Source organism: Salvelinus alpinus, chromosome 2 (assembly GCF_045679555.1).
Source record: "Salvelinus alpinus chromosome 2, SLU_Salpinus.1, whole genome shotgun sequence".
Taxonomy (NCBI): domain Eukaryota; kingdom Metazoa; phylum Chordata; class Actinopteri; order Salmoniformes; family Salmonidae; genus Salvelinus; species Salvelinus alpinus.
Window position 1 is genome coordinate 107,487,057 of NC_092087.1, and position 22,312 is coordinate 107,509,368.

The 22,312-nt window shown below is 42.7% G+C and overlaps 2 protein-coding genes across 4 annotated transcripts in view; one reads left to right on the plus strand and one right to left on the minus strand.

Moving 5' to 3' along the window:
- Nucleotides 1–10,672, minus strand: part of LOC139547938 (zinc finger protein 271-like) — a 189,346-nt gene extending 178,674 nt beyond the window's left edge. Inside the window, exons 1-2 of one of the 3 annotated variants that reach the window (XM_071357156.1) lie at nucleotides 9,800–10,670; nucleotides 9,274–9,312 (exon numbers count right to left, since the gene is read on the minus strand). In XM_071357156.1, the coding sequence (XP_071213257.1) occupies nucleotides 9,274–9,312; nucleotides 9,800–10,214 (454 nt within the window). In that variant the 5' untranslated portion in view covers nucleotides 10,215–10,670. Of the gene's footprint in view, nucleotides 1–9,273; nucleotides 9,313–9,799 lie in introns of all 3 variants that reach the window. The other 2 variants (XM_071357164.1, XM_071357182.1) reach the window with 2 other exon arrangements.
- Nucleotides 10,673–14,963: 4,291 nt separating this feature from the next.
- On the plus strand, nucleotides 14,964–21,179 carry LOC139547898 (zinc finger protein 3-like). Its single transcript, XM_071357066.1, has 2 exons — nucleotides 14,964–16,471; nucleotides 20,036–21,179. The coding sequence occupies exons 1-2, from the start codon at nucleotides 15,214–15,216 to the stop codon at nucleotides 20,719–20,721; spliced, it is 1,944 nt and encodes a 647-aa protein (XP_071213167.1). The 5' UTR covers nucleotides 14,964–15,213; the 3' UTR covers nucleotides 20,722–21,179.
- Nucleotides 21,180–22,312: the final 1,133 nt, after the last annotated feature.

Sequence of the window (22,312 nt, forward strand, 5' to 3'; positions counted from 1 at the left end):
ACCTACTGTAGGACCCATAACTTCACCTAAGAACATAGACCTACTGTAGGACCCATAACTTCACCTAACAACAACATAGACCTACTGTAGGACCCATAACTTCACCCAACATAGACCTACTGTAGGACCCATAACTTCACCTAACAATAACATAGACCTACTGTAGGCCCCATAACTTCACCTAACAATAACATAGACCTTTTGTAGGACCCATAACTTCACCTAACAATAGCATAGACCTACTGTAGGACCCATAACTTCACCTAACAACAACATAGACCTACTGTAGGACCCATAACTTCACCTAACAACAACATAGACCTACTGTAGGACCCATAACTTCACCTAACAACAACATAGACTTACTGTAGGACCCATAACTTCACCTAACAACAACATAGACCTACTGTAGGACCCATAACTTCACCTAACAATAACATAGACCTACTGTAGGACCCATAACTTCACCTAACAATACCATAGACCTACTGTAGAACCCATAACTTCACCCAACATAGACCTACTGTAGGACCCATAACTTCACCTAACAATAACATAGACCTACTGTAGGACCCATAACTTCACCTAACAATAACATAGACCTACGGTAGGACCCATAACTTCACCCAACATAGACCTACTGTAGGACCCATAACTTCAACTAACAATAACATAGACCTACTGTAGGACCCATAACTTCACCTAACAACAACATAGACCTACTGTAGGACCCATAACTTCACCTAACAACAACATAGACCTACTGTAGGACCCATAACTTCCCCTAACAACATATACCTACTGTAGGACCCATAACTTCACCTAAAAACAACATAGACCTACTGTAGGACCCATAACTTCACCTAACAACATAGACCTACTGTAGGACCCATAACTTCACCTAACAACAACATAGACCTACTGTAGAACCCATAACTTCACATAACAATAACATAGACCTACTGTAGGACCCATAACTTCACCTAACAACAACATAGACCTACTGTAGAACCCATAACAATAACATAGACCTACTGTCGGACCCATAACTTCACCTAACAACATAGACCTACTGTAGGACCCATAACTTCACCTAACAACAACATAGACCTACTGTAGGACCCATAACTTCACCTAACAATAACATAGACCTACTGTAGGACCCATAACTTCACCTAACAACAACATAGACCTACTGTAGGACCCATAACTTCACCTAACAATAACATAGACCTACTGTAGGACCCATAACTTCACGTAACAACAACATAGACCTACTGTAAGACCCATAACTTCACCTAACAACAACATAGACCTACTGTAGAACCCATAACAATAACATAGACCTACTGTAGAACCCATAACTTCACCTAACAACAACATAGACCTACTGTAGGACCCATAACAATAACATAGACCTACTGTAGGACCCATAACTTCATCTAACAACAACATAGACCTACTGTAGGACCCATAACTTCACCTAACAACAACATAGACCTACTGTAGGACCCATAACTTCACCTAACAACAACATAGACCTACTGTAGGACCCATAACTTCACCTAACAACAACATAGACTTACTGTAGGACCCATAACTTCACCTAACAACAACATAGACCTACTGTAGGACCCATAACTTCACCTAACAATAACATAGACCTACTGTAGGACCCATAACTTCACCTAACAATACCATAGACCTACTGTAGAACCCATAACTTCACCCAACATAGACCTACTGTAGGACCCATAACTTCACCTAACAATAACATAGACCTACTGTAGGACCCATAACTTCACCTAACAATAACATAGACCTACGGTAGGACCCATAACTTCACCCAACATAGACCTACTGTAGGACCCATAACTTCAACTAACAATAACATAGACCTACTGTAGGACCCATAACTTCACCTAACAACAACATAGACCTACTGTAGGACCCATAACTTCACCTAACAACAACATAGACCTACTGTAGGACCCATAACTTCACCTAACAATAACATAGACCTACTGTAGGACCCATAACTTCACCTAACAATACCATAGACCTACTGTAGAACCCATAACTTCACCCAACATAGACCTACTGTAGGACCCATAACTTCACCTAACAATAACATAGACCTACTGTAGGACCCATAACTTCACCTAACAATAACATAGACCTACGGTAGGACCCATAACTTCACCCAACATAGACCTACTGTAGGACCCATAACTTCAACTAACAATAACATAGACCTACTGTAGGACCCATAACTTCACCTAACAACAACATAGACCTACTGTAGGACCCATAACTTCACCTAACAACAACATAGACCTACTGTAGGACCCATAACTTCACCTAACAACATATGCCTACTGTAGGACCCATAACTTCACCTAAAAACAACATAGACCTACTGTAGAACCCATAACTTCACCCAACATAGACCTACTGTAGGACCCATAACTTCACCTAACAATAACATAGACCTACTGTAGGACCCATAACTTCACCTAACAATAACATAGACCTACGGTAGGACCCATAACTTCACCCAACATAGACCTACTGTAGGACCCATAACTTCAACTAACAATAACATAGACCTACTGTAGGACCCATAACTTCACCTAACAACAACATAGACCTACTGTAGGACCCATAACTTCACCTAACAACAACATAGACCTACTGTAGGACCCATAACTTCCCCTAACAACATATACCTACTGTAGGACCCATAACTTCACCTAAAAACAACATAGACCTACTGTAGGACCCATAACTTCACCTAACAACATAGACCTACTGTAGGACCCATAACTTCACCTAACAACAACATAGACCTACTGTAGAACCCATAACTTCACATAACAATAACATAGACCTACTGTAGGACCCATAACTTCACCTAACAACAACATAGACCTACTGTAGAACCCATAACAATAACATAGACCTACTGTAGGACCCATAACTTCACCTAACAACAACATAGACCTACTGTAGAACCCATAACAATAACATAGACCTACTGTAGGACCCATAACTTCACCTAACATCATAGACCTACTGTAGGACCCATAACTTCACCTAACAACAACATAGACCTACTGTAGGACCCATAACTTCACCTAACAATAACATAGACCTACTGTAGGACCCATAACTTCACCTAACAACAACATAGACCTACTGTAGGACCCATAACTTCACCTAACAATAACATAGACCTACTGTAGGACCCATAACTTCACGTAACAACAACATAGACCTACTGTAAGACCCATAACTTCACCTAACAACAACATAGACCTACTGTAGAACCCATAACAATAACATAGACCTATTGTAGAACCCATAACTTCACCTAACAACAACATAGACCTACTGTAGGACCCATAACAATAACATAGACCTACTGTAGGACCCATACCTTCACCTAACAACAACATAGACCTACTGTAGGACCCATAACTTCATCTAACAACAACATAGACCTACTGTAGAACCCATAACTTCACCTAACAATAACATAGACCTACTGTAGGACCCATAACTTCACCTAACAACAACATAGACCTACTGTAGGACCCATAACTTCACCTAACAATAACATAGACCTACTGTAGAACCCATAACTTCAGTGTAGACGTGTTTGTTTAGTCCTCTCGTGTACGTTTGTATTTTTCGTATTTCTTGTATATATTAAAAATAAAAAAAATCTATCTCTTTTCGATTTTTAATTCGATTATACCTTCCGGTAACCTACCTCACCCAATGTGATACGGAATCGCTATTATTCTTTTTACTTTGGAACACATTCAAGAACCCCCAGTAGCTAACCAGCTAATCAGCTACAAGCTATTTAGCCATTTTTAGCCGCTGCTAGCAGCTTTTACCTTCTGCACAGACACCAGCCCTGTTATTAGCCTGGATATTACTCACCAATGTACCAGCATCGGACTGTCTCTCGACAACAACGCCGGATTCCTGCCGTAATCCCTGGGCCACTACTTCTGATCCTCACAGCTAGCTTGCAGCTAGCGCAGCTAGCGCCACTGCCACGAAGCTAGCACCAGTTAGCAAACACAATTCTACAATCACAACCTCTCTTTCGCCATCGCCATCCGGCTTGGATTCTCTGTCGACACGACCACGTCTGGTCTGCAGACGAATACCCCATCCGCTGTGCCCTCAACCGGCCTCCGTCTGAGCAGACCCACTCCGTCTGAGCAGACCACCCCCCGGGCTACTAACTTTAAACGCCGCGTGCTAGCTTAGTGGCGGCTTCCCTGCTCCATCTACGGCTGCCCCCTGGACACTATGATCACTTGGCTACATAGCTGATGCCTGCCGGACTGTCCATTAATTCACGGTACTCCATTCTGTTTATTTGTGTTTTATCTGTCGCCTCTGTGTTTTAACTCAGGCTCTGTGTGTAGTTAATCCGACCCTCTCTGCCTAGTCGTCGCCATTTTTACCTGCTGTTGCTGTGTTAGCTGACTAGCTGCTGTTATCTCACCTGTTGTTTTAGCTAGCTCTCCCAATCAAGACCTGCAATCACTTTATGCCTTACTGTATGTCTCTCTCAAATATCAATATGCCTTGTATACTGTTGTTCGGGCTAGTTATCATTGTTTTGGTTTGCAATGGACCCCGTAGTTCCACTCTCCGTACCTCTGATACCTCCTTTGTCCCACCTCCCACACATGCGGTGACCTCACCCATTGAGACCAGCATGTCCAGAGATACAACCTCTCTTATCATCACCCAGTGCCTGGGCTTGCCTCCGCTGTACCCGTGCCCCACCATACCCGTCTGCAAATTATGCCCAGAATCTATTCTACCACGCCCATAAATCTGCTCCTTTTATTCCTTGTCTCCAACGCTCTAGGCGACCAGTTTTGATAGCCTTTAGCCGCACCCTCATCCTACAACTCCTCTGTTCCTCGGGTGATGTGGAGGTAAACCCAGGCCCTGCATGTCCCCAGGCACCCTCATTTGTTGACTTCTGTGATCGAAAAAGCCTTGGCCTCATGCATGTCAACATCAGAAGCCTCCTCCCTAAGTTTGTCTTACTCACCGCTTTAGCACACTCTGCCAACCCTGATGTCCTTGCCATGTCTGAATCCTGGCTTAGGAAGGCCACCAAAAATTCTCAGATTTCCATACCCAACTATAACACTTTCCGTCAAGATAGAACTGCCAAAGGGGGAGGAGTTGCAATCTACTGCAGAGATAGCCTGCAAAGTTCTGTCATACTTTCCAGGTCTATGACCAAACAGTTCGAACTTCTAATTTTAAAAATTAATCTCTCCAGAAATAAGTCTCTCACTGTTGCCGCCTACTACCGACCCCCCTCAGCTCCCAGCTGTGCCCTGGACACCATCTGTGAATTGATCGCTCCCCATCTAGCTTCAGAGTTTGTTCTGTTAGGTGACCTAAACTGGGATATGCTTAACACCCCGGCAGTCCTACAATCTAAGCTAGATGCCCTCAATCTCACACAAATCATCAAGGAACCCACCAGGTACAACCCTAAATCCGTAAACATGGGCACCCTAATAGACATTATCCTGACCAACTTGCCCTCCAAATACACCTCTGCTGTCTTCAATCAAGATCTCAGCGATCACTGCCTCATTGCCTGTATCCGCTACGGGTCCGCGGTCAAACGACCACCCCTCATCACTGTCAAACGCTCCCTAAAACACTTCTGCGAGCAGGCCTTTCTAATCGACCTGGCCCGGGTACCCTGGAAGGATATTGACCTCATCCCGTCAGTTGAGGATGCCTGGTCATTCTTTAAAAGTTACTTCCTCACCATATTAGACAAGCATGCTCCGTTCAAAAAATGCAGAACGAAGAACAGATATAGCCCTTGGTTCACTCCAGACCTGACTGCCCTCGACCAGCACAAAAACAACCGGTGGCGAACTGCAATAGCATCGAAGAGCCCCCGCGATATGCAACTGTTCAGGGAAGTCAGGAACCAATACACGCAGTCAGTCAGGAAAGCAAAGGCCAGCTTTTTCAAGCAGAAATTTGCATCCTGTAGCTCTAACTCCAAAAAGTTCTGGGATACTGTAAAGTCCATGGAGAACAAGAGCACCTCCTCCCAGCTGCCCACTGCACTGAGGCTAGGTAACACGGTCACCACCGATAAATCCGTGATAATCAAAAACTTCAACAAGCATTTCTCAATGGCTGGCCATGCCTTCCTCCTGGCGACTCCAACCTTGGCCAACAGCCCCGCCCCCCCCGCTGCTACTCGCCCAAGCCTCCCCAGCTTCTCCTTTACCCAAATCCAGATAGCAGATGTTCTGAAAGAGCTGGAAAACCTGGACCCATACAAATCAGCTGGGCTTGACAATCTGGACCCCCTATTTCTGAAACTGTCCGCCGCCATTGTCGCACCCCCTATTACCAGCCTGTTCAACCTCTTCTTCGTATCATCTGAGATCCCCAAGGATTGGAAAGCTGCCGCGGTCATCCCCCTCTTCAAAGGGGGAGACACCCTGGACCCAAACTGTTACAGACCTATATCCATCCTGCCCTGCCTATCTAAGTTCTTCGAAAGCCAAGTCAACAAACAGATCACTGACCGTCTCGAATTCCACCGTACCTTCTCCACTGTGCAATCCGGTTTCCGAGCCGGTCACGGGTGCACCTCAGCCACGCTCAAGGTACTAAATGATATCATAACCACCATCGATAACAGACAGTACTGTGCAGCCGTCTTCATCGACCTGGCCAAGGCTTTCGACTCTGTCAATCACCATATTCTTATCGGCAGACTCAGTAGCCTCGGTTTTTCTAATGACTGCCTTGCCTGGTTCACCAACTACTTTGCAGACAGAGTTCAGTGTGTCAAATCGGAGGACATGTTGTCCGGTCCTCTGGCAGTCTCTATGGGGGTACCACAGGGTTCAATTCTCGGGCCGACTCTTTTCTCTGTATATATCAATGATGTTGCTCTTGCTGCGGGCGATTCCCTGATCCACCTCTACGCAGACGACACCATTCTGTATACTTCTGGCCCTTCCTTGGACACTGTGCTATCTAACCTCCAAACGAGCTTCAATGCCATACAACACTCCTTCCGTGGCCTCCAACTGCTCTTAAACGCTAGTAAAACCAAATGCATGCTTTCAACCGTTCGCTGCCTGCACCCGCACGCCCGACTAGCATCACCACCCTGGACGGTTCCGACCTAGAATATGTGGACATCTATAAGTACCTAGGTGTCTGGCTAGACTGCAAACTCTCCTTCCAGACTCATATCAAACATCTCCAATCCAAAATCAAATCTAGAGTCGGCTTTCTATTTCGCAACAAAGCCTCCTTCACTCACGCCGCCAAACTTACCCTAGTAAAACTGACTATCCTACCGATCCTCGACTTCGGCGATGTCATCTACAAAATAGCTTCCAATACTCTACTCAGCAAACTGGATGCAGTTTATCACAGTGCCATCCGTTTTGTTACTAAAGCACCTTATACGACCCACCACTGCGACCTGTATGCCCTAGTCGGCTGGCCCTCGCTACATATTCGTCGTCAGACCCACTGGCTCCAGGTCATCTACAAGGCTATGCTAGGTAAAGTGCCGCCTTATCTCAGTTCACTGGTCACGATGGCTACACCCACCCGTAGCACGCGCTCCAGCAGGTGTATCTCACTGATCATCCCTAAAGCCAAAACCTCATTTGGACGCCTTTCCTTCCAGTTCTCTGCTGCCTGCGACTGGAACGAATTGCAAAAATCTCTGAAGTTGGAGACTTTTACCTCCCTCAACAACTTTAAACATCTGCTATCCAAGCAGCTAACCGATCGCTGCAGCTGTACATAGTCCATCGGTATATAGCCCACCCAATTTACCTACCTCACCCCCCACACTGCTTTTATTTATTTACTTTTCTGCTCTTTTGCACACCAGTATTTCTACTTGCACATGATCATCTGATGATTTATCACTCCAGTGTTAATCTGCTAAATTGTAATTATTCGATTTATTGCCTACCTCCTCATGCCTTTTGCACACATTGTATATAGATTCTCTTTTTTTCTACCATGTTATTGACTTGTTTATTGTTTACTCCATGTGTAACTCTGTGTTGTTGTCTGTTCACACTGCTATGCTTTATCTTGGCCAGGTCGCAGTTGCAAATGAGAACTTGTTCTCAACTAGCCTACCTGGTTAAATAAAGATTAGCCTACCTGGTTAAATAAAAAAAAAAATATATATACACTGCTCAAAAAAATAAAGGGAACACTTAAACAACACAATGTAACTCCAAGTCAATCGCACTTCTGTGAAATCAAACTGTCCACTTAGGAAGCAACACTGATTGACAATAAATTTCACATGCTGTTGTGCAAATGGAATAGACAAAAGGTGGAAATTATAGGCAATTAGCAAGACACCCCCAAAAAAGGAGTGATTCTGCAGGTGGTGACCACAGACCACTTCTCAGTTCCTATGCTTCCTGGCTGATGTTTTGGTCACTTTTGAATGCTGGCGGTGCTCTCACTCTAGTGGTAGCATGAGACGGAGTCTACAACCCACACAAGTGGCTCAGGTAGTGCAGTTCATCCAGGATGGCACATCAATGCGAGCTGTGGCAAAAAGGTTTGCTGTGTCTGTCAGCGTAGTGTCCAGAGCATGGAGGCGCTACCAGGAGACAGGCCAGTACATCAGGAGACGTGGAGGAGGCCGTAGGAGGGCAACAACCCAGCAGCAGGACCGCTACCTCCGCCTTTGTGCAAGGAGGTGCACTGCCAGAGCCCTGCAAAATGACCTCCAGCAAACTACCGTGCGTCCTGTTGGAAAGCCCAGCTCATTGGCTATCTAGCTAGGTTTCAAAACGATAGGTGGTCATTGGACCAGGACACTGTCAATCAAGTGAACACAGCTCGTCTCATTGGTGCTTAATGATGGCTGACCTTCATGGTATAATTGACGTGTTGCGTAGCCAATACATAATGTAGAATGATGAAACGAGTTTGGTTGTCTTCTAGAGTGTCTGGGGATTGCACAGAAACCAAACTTGACCGGGTTAAACAACTTGATGCAGATTAGAGTTCATATATTGTTTTGTTGCAAGTTGAAAGAGTCTGGAATTCATGCAAAACACTGTATACCAAACCGGATCGTGTTAGGATATAAAAATGGATTTTATCAAACAATTCGATCTACATTTTATCTCTGAGATCCTCAGGATGACAAATCAGAGCAAGATTACAGAATAGAAGTACATTATTTACCTTCAGAGCAGCAACTGTCCAGATTTCGGGACACTGATCCTGTAGAAGTTTTTTTTTTTAAAGCCACAATCAACCAACCAACCAATCAACCAATCTGCAGTTCAAACCATAACAAAGATGTCATTCCGCTACTGTTTTGGTAATAAGATGATGGATGGAGAAATGTAACTACTCTCAAATTCCATCCACGATATCAACATTCTAGTTTTAACCATGTTTTGAGGCTATACAGTGTTGATTTACCTATACCACAAACCCTTGACATGCCTTATTGCTATTATAAACTGGTTACCAACGTCATTAGAACAGTAAAAATAAAATGTTTTGTCATACCCGTGGTATACGGTCTGATATACCACGGCTGTCAGCCAATCAGCATTCAGGGCTGGAACCACACAGTTTAAAATCTTCAAGAATCAATGGCTATTTATAAATCATTTAAAAGCAACTTCAGATTTCCCTTTAACACCAAACATCAGTTCAACAACTGCAGAGTTTATGCTTCTGTTTTTAAGACAGTACTTACTAGTGTTAATCAGGGCCCGGTTTCCCAAAAGCATCTCACAGCTAACTTCATCGTTAGAACCATTGGATGCCTTAAGATAACTTTGGGAAACGGGGCCCAGATATCCAGTTTCCTCCTCCTCCTTTTTCGACGTAACAGTCATCTCCCCTTCCTCCTCTTTCACTCCAAAAACGGTATCCTCCTCTTTCTCCTCCTCTTCTTTTACTGTAACATCCTCCTCCTCCTCTTTTACTCTGAACGCGTCTTCCTCTTCTTTCACTGTAACGTCTTCCTCTTCCTCTTTCACCGTAACAGCCTCAACCTCTACTTGTATTGTAACAGCCTCCTCTTCCTCCTCCTCTTTCACGAGAACTTCTTTCTCCGTCCAGCAGATCGCCTCTTCTGTAGCAGGAGGAGAGTAGCTTAGTGAACTCATGGTCGGAGATGTTAGCTAGATAGGCTAATGCTAACTTAATCAGCCCTCTAGCTGACTAATAACAGCGTAAATATGAAATTAAATCGGATAACTAACTAGACGACAGACGTGGGTTTACAACACAGTGGCTAATATACACTAAAGCGTCTAAAGAGCTTTATTGGTTCGTCTATTGTGTCCAGCAAGCTACCGAGGTGTCTGACTGACTATTGTTGCTGTTGAAAGAAGCGTTCCGTCCACTAGATTATACGTCACACTAGCAGCGTTGCCTTAAAGCCCCACATTGCTTTTTGCTAGCTGGAGTGGGTAACGCAGTTGAGTAAAATGCATCTTTTATTTTCTGACAACACGTTGAAGGTTAGTAAGCTTGAGTTTTTACAAATAGTTATGTTTTTAATGTCATTACATATTTATTAACTTATTTCCGGATATCTTCTAAACTACCTACAATGCAATATGTTCGAACGTCATATGGATCTACTCTGTACTACGAGTTCCTGTGAAACTCTCAGGTTTTCATCGGCAGCTTTTCCTGTTACGGACCTTAATTTATAAGCATCATTTTATATATGTATATTATATATATTATATATGAAATAATCGGGACATATTGTATAAAAACACTTCTTTGTTTTTAGAATATTGGTTCCTAAATAATATCCTATTGGTGAGACAACTGGTAAATGCAGAGGGTCTTTTACTTCATTATAAGGAAGTCTGATCATTTCACAAGGTCCCTGTAACACCTAAACATGTTACAATCGTTTTAGATGCCATTCCCTCAGGTGTTGCTTTAGTATTCAGGAATGTGTCAAGACCCTCAGAACATACCTACGATTACCCCTGTTGACTCATCAGTAGGAAAGATTTGTTTCTCTTTTGTTCCATTCAACAACAATAGATCTATAGGAACCTTCTTTCAACAGGATGTTGTATCTATTCCTCATGTCATGTTGGTCCATTCAACAACAATAGATCTATAGGAACCTTGTTTCAACAGGATGTTGTATCTATTCCTCATGTCATGTTGGTCCATTCAACACCAATAGATCTATAGGAACCTTGTTTCAACAGGATGTTGTATCTATTCCTCATGTCATGTTGGTCCATTCAACAACAATAGATCTATAGGAACCTTGTTTCAACAGGATGTTGTATCTATTCCTCATGTCATGTTGGTCCATTCAACACCAATAGATCTATAGGAACCTTGTTTCAACAGGATGTTGTATCTATTCCTCATGTCATGTTGGTCCATTCAACAACAATAGATCTATAGGAACCTTGTTTCAACAGGATGTTGTATCTATTCCTCATGTCATGTTGGTCCATTCAACAACAATAGATCTATAGGAACCTTGTTTCAACAGGATGTTGTATCTATTCCTCATGTCATGTTGGTCCATTCAACACCAATAGATCTATAGGAACATTGTTTCAACAGGATGTTGTGTCTATGGAATGTTTTATTGATAATGTCTGTTGGAAAAAGTTTGGATGTTGCCACACACATACCTACTTATTAACAAAATTCAGGAAGTTTCTTTTTAAATTATTCATAAATATTATCCTGCCAACCACTATATTAAGTTTTAAAAAACATACATTGAAATTGTACCTTTTGTAATGACCACCCAGAAACAGTGTTGCATCTTTTCTTTGCCTTGTATTCATGTAAGGAATCTGTGGAAAGACATCAGTAGATTTATAATTGAACACATTTATGAAGATTTTACACTATTATGGAGAGCTGTATTGCTTGGATTCTTTACCTACGATAGAAATAAGTTGAAACAATTTTATGTAATTAATTTCATTTTTCTTTTGACCAAATTTCATATTCACAAATGTAAATTTACAAACAAAACACCACATTTTATTACCTTGCAAAAAGAAATTGAACTGTATTTTAAGACAATTAAATACTCTGCCTGTTTGAACGATAACTGTGTTTATGTCCCTTAAGGTCCTTGTGTAATATGATATTGTACAGGGGGTACAAGTACAGAGTCAATGTGAGGAGGCTATATACAGGGGGTACTGGTACAGAGTCAATGTGGAGGCTATATACAGGGGGTACCGGTACAGAGTCAACGTGAGGAGGCTATATACAGGGGGTACAGGTACAGAGTCAATGTGGAGGCTATATACAGGGGGTACCTGTACAGAGTCAATGTGAGGAGGCTATATACAGGGGGTACCGGTATAGAGTCAATGAGAGGAGGCTATATACAGGTGGTACCGGTACAGAGTCCGTGTGAGGAGAGTATATACAGGGAGTACAAGTACAGAGTCAATGTGAGGGGGCTATATATATGGGGTACAAGTACAGAGTCAATGTGGAGGCTAAATATATGGGGTACCAGTACAGAGTCAATGTGAGGAGGCTATATACAGGGGGCACCAGGCTATATATAGGAGGCTATATACAGGGGGTACCGGTACCGAGTCAATGTGAGGAGGCTATATACAGGGGGCACCAGTACAGAGTCAATGTGGAGGTTATATACAGGGGGTACTGGTACAGAGTCAATGTGGAGGCAATATACAGGGGGTACTGGTACAGAGTCAATGTGGAGGCTATATACAGGGGGTACCGGTACAGAGTCAATGTGAGGAGGCTATATACAGGGGGTACCGGTACCGAGTCAATGTGAGGAGGCTATATACAGGGGGTAGCGGTACAGAGTCAATGTGGAGGTTATATACAGGGGGTACTGGTACAAAGTCAATGTGGAGGCAATATACAGGGGGTACTGGTACAGAGTCAATGTGGAGGCTATATACAGGGGGTACCGGTACAGAGTCAATGTGAGGAGGCTATATACAGGGGGTACCAGTACAGAGTCAATGTGGAGGCTATATACAGGGGGTACCGGTACAGAGTCAATGTGAGGAGGCTATATACAGGGGGTACCGGTACATAGTCAATGTGGAGGCTATATACAGGGGGCACCAGTACAGAGTCAATGTGAGGAGGCTATATACAGGGGGTACCGGTACAGAGTCAACGTGCAGGGGTACAGGTTAGTCCAGGTAATTTGTGCATGTAGGTAGGGGTAAAGTGACTATGCATAGATAATTAACAGCGAGTAGCAGCCGTGTAAAAACAAAGTACCTGATCTTAATTTCGATTCTCATAACAAAGGGTTTGTATACTTATGTAAATAAGGTGTTTTTGTTTATTTATTTTTGACCCATTTGCAAACATTTCTAAAAACCTGTTTTTGTCATTATGGGGTATTGTGTGAAGATAGATGAGGAACAATTGAATTTAATATATTTTTGAATAAGGCTGTAAAGTAACAAAATGTTGAAATGATTGGTCCAGTTTGTGTGGGTCAAAACAGAAACACCCTGATGATTGGTTGACAATATAGCCTCCCCAATGCAGCCAATGGCTGTAAGTTACAGCTGGTTGAAAGCTGTAGCTGTTCGCAGTCGACTTTATGATCTTTGATCAAATGGTTGTTTTAAAGTTCATGTAGTCGCAAGTCGGACACTTTTTATCCCCAAAATGCATCACACTTTGAAAGGCGGTGACTTGACAACAGTGATCCGCTCGTACGAGCCCATTACTATAACATGTGCAAATACCTGTCCAGGCATTGTCAGCTCTGTCAGGTGTCAGTCAGCAATGTCTGAGCAGAGGAACACGGCCAAAGACTGCAGGTGGGGGCATTTAAAGAGATAGCCCCACCCCTTTCATGTGAATGAGGTGGACTGAGGTGTGGCAACCAATAATGCTGTATTCGTAACCAAGTGGGAGGTCGGGATTTTCCAGTTGTAAAGTCGTAAATACCAGTTGGATTGCCGTTCTTGTGGAGTTTTTCCCAGTCGTATGTGGTAAATTCCCACTTGGTTATGAATGCAGCGTACTGATAACTAACCCCAGATGAATCATCGGCGTTGTTTCCAATGGGAGTAAAGTTGTATCGGGCCTCACATTCATCACACATGACATAGTTATCATCTTGCTCTTTCAGCAAATCATTCCCAAACTTCCCTTTTGTGACCCTCCCTTCTCTTTATTTTCAACTCTCCATTTCGCAGCTTTACTTAATAAACAATTATCTGTTCGTTTTCACTGAATGACAAAATAGTAGGATAGTATGTTTTAAATTGTCATGACGTCTAATCAATCAATCAACACCTGCTTGCTTCTCTTTATACATGTCAATATAAAATTAGTATTTTATAAAATAGATTAAAATAAAAAAGTTCTGAAAATAAAATAAACGTATGACACCAGTCGGCAGATGACGATGTGCTTCTTTGAGGCGACGCTACCAGCGTGACGTGTAATCTAGAGGACAGGACGCTTCTTCAACAACAGCAGCTAGTCAGCCACCTCCTCGGTAGCTTACAACTGACATTATATTGTTGTCAAGATTGGAGTTAATCCTTAACTAGGTCTTAATTTTGTTTAACATGTTATTCATTAAAGCAGACGCAGATCTACTCACATTAGTGTGTGCATACATTTTCGTACTGGTCCCCCGCGGGTATCAAACCAACAACCCTGGCGTTGCAAGCACAATGCTTTACCAACTGAGCTACACGGAACTATTCTACCATTATATATTCATAATGTACATGTTCACATGTAGCTACAGGTCTGCATAGACGAAAGTATTGGCTGTAAGAAGTCAGACAAAACATATTTGCTCATCTTTAAATTAATAAACAATGTAGTGAATATTTTACTTAACTGCGTTACCCATTTCAGTCAGCTGACGGCGATATGCGTCTTCAGATGGTGACGTCATATCTAGTGGCCCACACGACACCGGAAGCTTCTTGATTCATTCAACCACCTCCGTAGCCTGGTAGCCAACATACAACCGAAAACAAGCTCTTTGGACCATTTTTGTGTATATTAATCTCGGTGTTTTTAACACAATCCTCTTTACGTATCTACTATTTAACTTAAAGTAATTTGTTTGTTAAATGTACAAATGTGTTGATTATACTGAGTCTAGCACTAAGCTTATCGCTAATGCTAGCTAGCCCGACCATGAGGTCGCTAAGCTACTCTCCTCCTTCTAAAGAAGAGGAGGTCTGCTGGACGGAGAAAGAAGCTCTGGGACTGAACATCGTCATGAAAGGAGAGGAGGGGGATATTAGAGTAAAAGGAGAGGAAGAAGCTTTCAGAATGAAACAGGAGGAAAAGGAGGCTATCAGTATGACATGGAAAGAAGAGAAAGAACATTTTAGAGTGGAAGAGGAAGAGGGGATAGAAGTTTTCAGAATGAAAAAGGAGGAAGAGGAGGCCATAACATTGAAAGAAGAAGAGAAGGAACATTTTAGAGTGAAAGAGGAAGAGGGGATAGAAGTTTTCAGAATGGAAAATTATGAAGAGGAGGCCATAACATTGAAAGAAGAAGAGAAGGAACATTTTAGAGTGAAAGAGGAAGAGGGGATAGAAGTTTTCAGAATGAAAAATGAGGAAGAGGAGGCCATATCATTGAAAGAAGAAGAGAAGGAACATTTTAGAGTGAAAGAGGAAGAGGGGATAGAAGTTTTCAGAATGGAAAATTATGAAGAGGAGGCCATAACATTGAAAGAAGAAGAGAAGGAACATTTTAGAGTGAAAGAGGAAGAGGGGATAGAAGTTTTCAGAATGAAAAATGAGGAAGAGGAGGCCATATCATTGAAAGAAGAAGAGAAGGAACATTTTAGAGTGAAAGAGGAAGAGGGGATAGAAGTTTTCAGAATGAAAAATGAGGAAGAGGAGGCCATATCATTGAAAGAAGAAGAGAAGGAACATTTTAGAGTGAAAGAGGAAGAGGGGATAGAAGTTTTCAGAATGAAAAATGAGGAAGAGGAGGCCATATCATTGAAAGAAGAAGAGAAGGAACATTTTAGAGTGAAAGAGGAAGAGGGGATAGAAGTTTTCATAATGAAAAATGAGGAAGAGGCCATATCATTGAAAGAAGAAGAGAAGGAACATTTTAGACTGAAAGAGGAAGAGGGGATAGAAGTTTTCAGAATGAAAAAGGAGGAAGAGGAGGCCATATCATTGAAAGAAGAAGAGAAGGATGTTACAGTGAAAGAAGAGGAAGAACATTTTAGAGTGAATGATGAAGAGGGGATAGAGGCTGTCATAGTGGAAGAAGAGGAGGTAGAAGCTTTCAGAATGAAAAAGGAGGAAGAGGAGGCTATCACCTCGAAAGAAGAGGAGGATGTAACATTGAACAAAGAAGAGGAGGATGTTTTGGGAGAGGATGAGGAGACTGAAGATCTGATTAACACCAGTGAGTACTGTCTTAAAAACACAGCCAGAAACTCTGTAGTTGTTGAACTAATGTGTGGTGTTAAAGACAAAGGGTCATTGCACTGAAATGTGCTCCTCACCAGAACCCCAAATATAAGCTTGTAAACCTCCGTTGTGTGTAAACAATGCAAATGTAAACAAACACTGTATTTGACTCAAAACATGGTTAAAACGATCATTTTGATCTCATGGTGGGTCCTTGCATCCACAGTTCTGTCTATGAATTAGAGTTGTTCCATTCCTTCAAGCCCTCCGCTACTCTCCCCTATCTGTTCATTAGGACAGTGGAGACTGAATTAGAGTTGTTCCACTCCTTCAAGCCCTCCGCTACTCTCCCCTATCTGTTCATTAGGACAGTGGAGACTGAATTAGAGTTGTTCCATTCCTTCAAGCCCTCCGCTACTCTCCCCTATCTGTTCATTAGGACAGTGGAGACTGAATTAGAGTTGTTCCATTCCTTCAAGCCCTCCGCTACTCTCCCCTATCTGTTCATTAGGACAGTGGAGATATACAACATTTAATTACCAATAAGGGGTATAATATTTATACCCCCCCCCCCCCTCTAACCACCAGGCTACCTACCCCCCCTCTAACCACCAGGCTACCTACCCCCCCTCTAACCACCAGGCTACCTACCCCCCCTCTAACCACCAGGCTACCTACCCCCCCTCTAACCACCAGGCTACCTACCCCCCCTCTAACCACCAGGACACCTGCCCCCCCTCTAACCACCAGGCTACCTACCCCCCCTCTAACCACCAGGCTACCTACCCCCCCTCTAACCACCAGGCTACCTACCCCCCCTCTAACCACCAGGCTACCTACCCCCCCTCTAACCACCAGGCTACCTGCCCCCCCTCTAACCACCAGGCTACCTACCCCCCCTCTAACCACCAGGCTACCTACCCCCCCTCTAACCACCAGGCTACCTACCCCCCCTCTAACCACCAGGCTACCTACCGAACCCATCATGTTAGCACCACAAAGTGTTCAGAAACATATGATCCATTCATGATTATCCCTAATCGTGTTAGCATCCACATTAATATGGAAGTGTTCAGAAACATATTCTATTCTAGTGTGACTCGTATGACACAATACATTATTTACCGTTGTTAGGTTCTAATTCTCAGAGTTAAAACCCAACGGACAAAAGCTGAACCAGTTTATTCTTCCCAGAGGGTCAATCCAGCTGCATTAGACAAAAAACCTCCTGCACATCTGTACAAGCATTGTATCTTTACTGCACTTTACTGGACACTAAATAATACGGGCCATACATTTTACTTCACTTTACTTCACTTTACTGCACTTTACTGCACTTTACTGGACACTAAATAATACGGGCCATACACTTTACTGCACTTTACTGGATACTAAATAATACGGGCCATACACTTTACTGGACACTAAATAATACGGGCCATACACTTTACTGCACTTTACTGGACACTAAATAATACGGGCCATACACTTTACTGCACTCTACTGCACTTTACTGCACTTTACTGGACACTAAATAATACGGGCCATACACTTTACTGCACTTTACTGGACACTAAATAATACGGGCCATACACTTTACTGCACTTTACTGGACACTAAATAATACGGGCCATACACTTTACTTCCTCCCTTAACGTGACCTGACCTCGACCCCCCTTCATCACTAATCCATGGCTCTCTCCCCTTACCAATGCCTGCCCTGACCTCAACCCCCCTTCATCACTAATCCATGGCTCTCTCCCCTTATCAATGCCTGCCCTGACCTCAACCCCCCTTCATCACTAATCCATGTCTCTCTCCCCTTATCAATGCCTGCCCTGACCTCAACCCCCCTTCATCACTAATCCATGGCTCTCTCCCCTTATCAATGCCTGCCCTGACCTCAACCCCCCTTCATCACTAATCCATGGCTCTCTCCCCTTATCAATGCCTGCCCTGACCTCAACCCCCCTTCATCACTAATCCATGTCTCTCTCCCCTTATCAATGCCTGCCCTGACCTCAACCCCCCTTCATCACTAATCCATGGCTCTCTCCCCTTATCAATGTCTGCCCTGACCTCGACCCCTCTTCATCACTAATCCATGGCTCTCTCCCCTTATCAATGCCTGCCCTGACCTCGACCCCTCTTCATCACTAATCCATGGCTCTCTCCCCTTATCAATGCCTGCCCTGACCTCAACCCCCCTTCATCACTAATCCATGGCTCTCTCCCCTTATCAATGCCTGCCCTGACCTCGACCCCCCCCCTTCATCACTAATCCATGGCTCTCTCCCCTTATCAATGCCTGCCCTGACCTCGACCCCACCCCCTCTTCATCACTAATCCATGGCTCTCTCCCCTTATCAATGCCTGCCCTGACCTCGACCCCTCTTCATCACTAATCCATGGCTCTCTCCCCTTATCAATGCCTGCCATGACCTCGACCCCCCCCTCTTCATCACTAATCCATGGCTCTCTCCTCTTATCAATGCCTGCCACATGTGATCTCTTTCAATAGGATCCCTCTCGCCCTCGTGTTCATGAATAAGTATATTTCATATTCTCAGAACCCAACACCATTCATTTCTATTGGGTACAACATCCTCTGAAACACAACCAAAACAAACTGAAAATGTATCCAACACGTTTGTAGAGTCACAGGCTTGATGTAGTTATTATGTTCTAGGAATATGGGACCATATACTTTAATACACATATAAGTACATTTGTCCAAATACTTATGACGCATTCAAATGGGGGGACGAGATACATGAAATGATTTTATTTCTAAATGGTAGAACAGATAACCTGAAAATACCCTCAAATAAAAGGTGACCTTCTGTACCTTTGTCTCATATTTAACATTTGATCTCAAATCTAAAATGCTGGAGTACAGAGCCACATTAAACTGTTATCTTCCCTGTCCAGATAAATACGTACTGCCCCCTATCCCTAAGAAGTTTTAACCTGTCAGGAGAAGTAGCGGAGCAGGCCCTATTGTCGGGAGACGGCAAGGGGGGGAAACCATTCAATAAAATGACATGCCCTCCTAAAAGTAGGTAACGTCAGTCCTGTTCGTGAAATTAAGATTGTAACAATGACAGTCCATTATACTTGTTCTCCCCACTGTATATATATATCATTATTTAGACTTATTGAGGGGAAATCAAGGACTGAAGGGGGGCATGAATAAACAAAATGGCAGAGTAATACTTTAAAAACTAACAAAACACATGTAGAGATCTGGCAGGTCTAGGTGAATGGTATTCCACAGCTTCAGATGATAAGGTGGTGTTCAGCCAGGCAGTTCAGAAAGGCTGGGCAGTAGTTTAAAAGGAGGGAGCAGCGATGTCACAGGGGGAGAAGCGATGTCACAGAGGGAGCAGCGATGTCACTGAGGGAGCAGCGATGTCACAGAGGGAGCAGCGTCAGTCAGTTACTCAGACCGGAGCTCTTCACCAGGCTCCTCCTCTAACATGGAGCCAGTTTTATCATGTAGACGTTGATTCAGTTCTCTATTAAGTATTTAACTAAATAATCTGTTTGTCTTTGGCAGGAGAGGGACCAGACTCTCACTCTGACAGCGGAAAGAGTCCTTCAGGGGGACCAGACCCAGTGACACCCAAACCAGCGAGACAACACCACTGCTCCCAATGTGAAAAGAGATTTTCCCTATCATGGGCCCTAAAACGGCATGAGAGGACACACACAGGAGAAAGGCCTTTCCAATGTTCCCAGTGTAGAAAGAGTTTTACTTTGTTAGGAAACATGAGGGAGCATAAGAGAATACACTCTGGAGAGAAACCGTACAACTGTTCCCAGTGTGGAAAGTGTTTCGCCTGGTCAGGGAGCCTAAAGCAGCATGAGAGGATACACACAGGGGAAAAGCCTTTCCAATGTTCCCAGTGTGGAAAGCGTTTTACCCGCTTAAGGAGTCTGGAGGAGCATGAGAGGATACACACAGGGGAAAAGCCTTTCCAATGTTCTCTGTGTGGAAAGCGGTTTACCCAGTTAGGGACCCTAAAAGAGCATGAGACAACACACGCACAAGAAAAGCTCTACCAATGCTCCCAGTGTGGAAAGAGTTTTATCAATTTAAAACATCTGAATAAGCACGCAAGAATACATACACAGAAGGAGAAGACTTACCACTGCTCTCAGTGTGGAAAGACATTTTCCCAGTCAGAGGACCTGAAATCACATGAGAGAATAGAGAGGCTGTGTTCCGACTTATGTTTTTGACCTGAGAATTTAGGTTTTTGTTCATGCCAAATGAAATCATATAGTTTATATGAAATCATTAACAAACTAGACCTACTTTTGTTTTAGTTTCCATCTGGAGATGATAAATACCGTACAATGTGTTTGATTATGAACGTTAATCCATTGCATACAAGTATAAACCCTCTAATATTGTTCATTATATATTTGGGATATTGCTAAATGTTAATTACTTTATAGATTAATGGAGTTTTGGATTTCTTGATTCTAACCTTAAACCTCTTGAATTTGATTTGATCTGGCTTTTCGCTAAATGAATTTGAATACATGATTTAGATATTGAATAGATTAATAGAATGTGCATTTCTTGAATTTAGTCGTTTTTGTTTCATTGAGTTAATTTGTGTATTAGTCGTCAAGCTAAAGGACTATGAAAATGTGATGCTGTTTTTATAATAAAGTTGTTGACATGAAAAACATGAGTGTTCCCATCAATGTTATTCCACTATGTAGAAGCAGTATAGAGCTAGTTGTTTATTTTGATATTATCTGTTGACTGAATGAATCAGAATTTGCATTGAATACAGATGTGTAGTAGATGTGAAGTTTATTTTAAATTCTCACTAATCGATCAGCAAAAACGTGTCTTTGTCAGTCTCAATATAATATTAAACTAGCAAGAAGTAGAATAAGGCTCCATGGTAGCTAATACATTATAATATAATAAGGCATCATGGTAGCTAATACATTATAATAGAATAAGGCTCCATGGTAGCTAATACATTATAATAGAATAAGGCTCCATGGTAGCTAATACATTATAATAGAATAAGGCACCATGGTAGCTAATATATTATAATAGAATAAGGCTCCATGGTAGCTAATACATTATAATAGAATAAGGCTCCATGGTAGCTAATATATTATAATAGAATAAGGCTCCATGGTAGCTAATACATTATAATAGAATAAGGCTCCATGGTAGCTAATACATTATAATAGAATAAGGCTCCATGGTAGCTAATACATTAGAGTAGAGCAGCTGACTGACTAGTCTATTTCTCTATTAGGTCTAATACATGTATCCTATACTGACTAGTCTATATATCCATTAGGTCTAATACATGTATCCTATACTGACTAGTCTATTTATCCATTAGGTCTAATACATGTATCCTATACTGACTAGTATATTTATCCATTAGGTCTAATACATGTATCCTATACTGACTAGTCTATTTACCCATTAGGTCTAATACATGTATCCTATACTGACTAGTATATTTACCCATTAGGTCTAGTACATGTATCCTATACTGACTAGTATATATATCCATTAGGTCTAATACATGTATCCGCGCATATTGATTTTGTCCATCTTCACCAGCCGCAGTGGAGAAGGTGAAAAGCTTCAAGTTCCTTGGCGTACACATCCCTGACAATCTGATAATGGTCCATCCACTCAGACAGTGTGGTGAAGAAGGAGAAACAGTGCCTCTTCAACCTCAGGAGGCTGGAGAAATTTGGCTTGGCCTCTAAGACCCTCACAAACTTATGCCATTGAGAGAATCCAGTCAGGCTGTTTCACCGCCTGGTACAGCAACTGCACCAA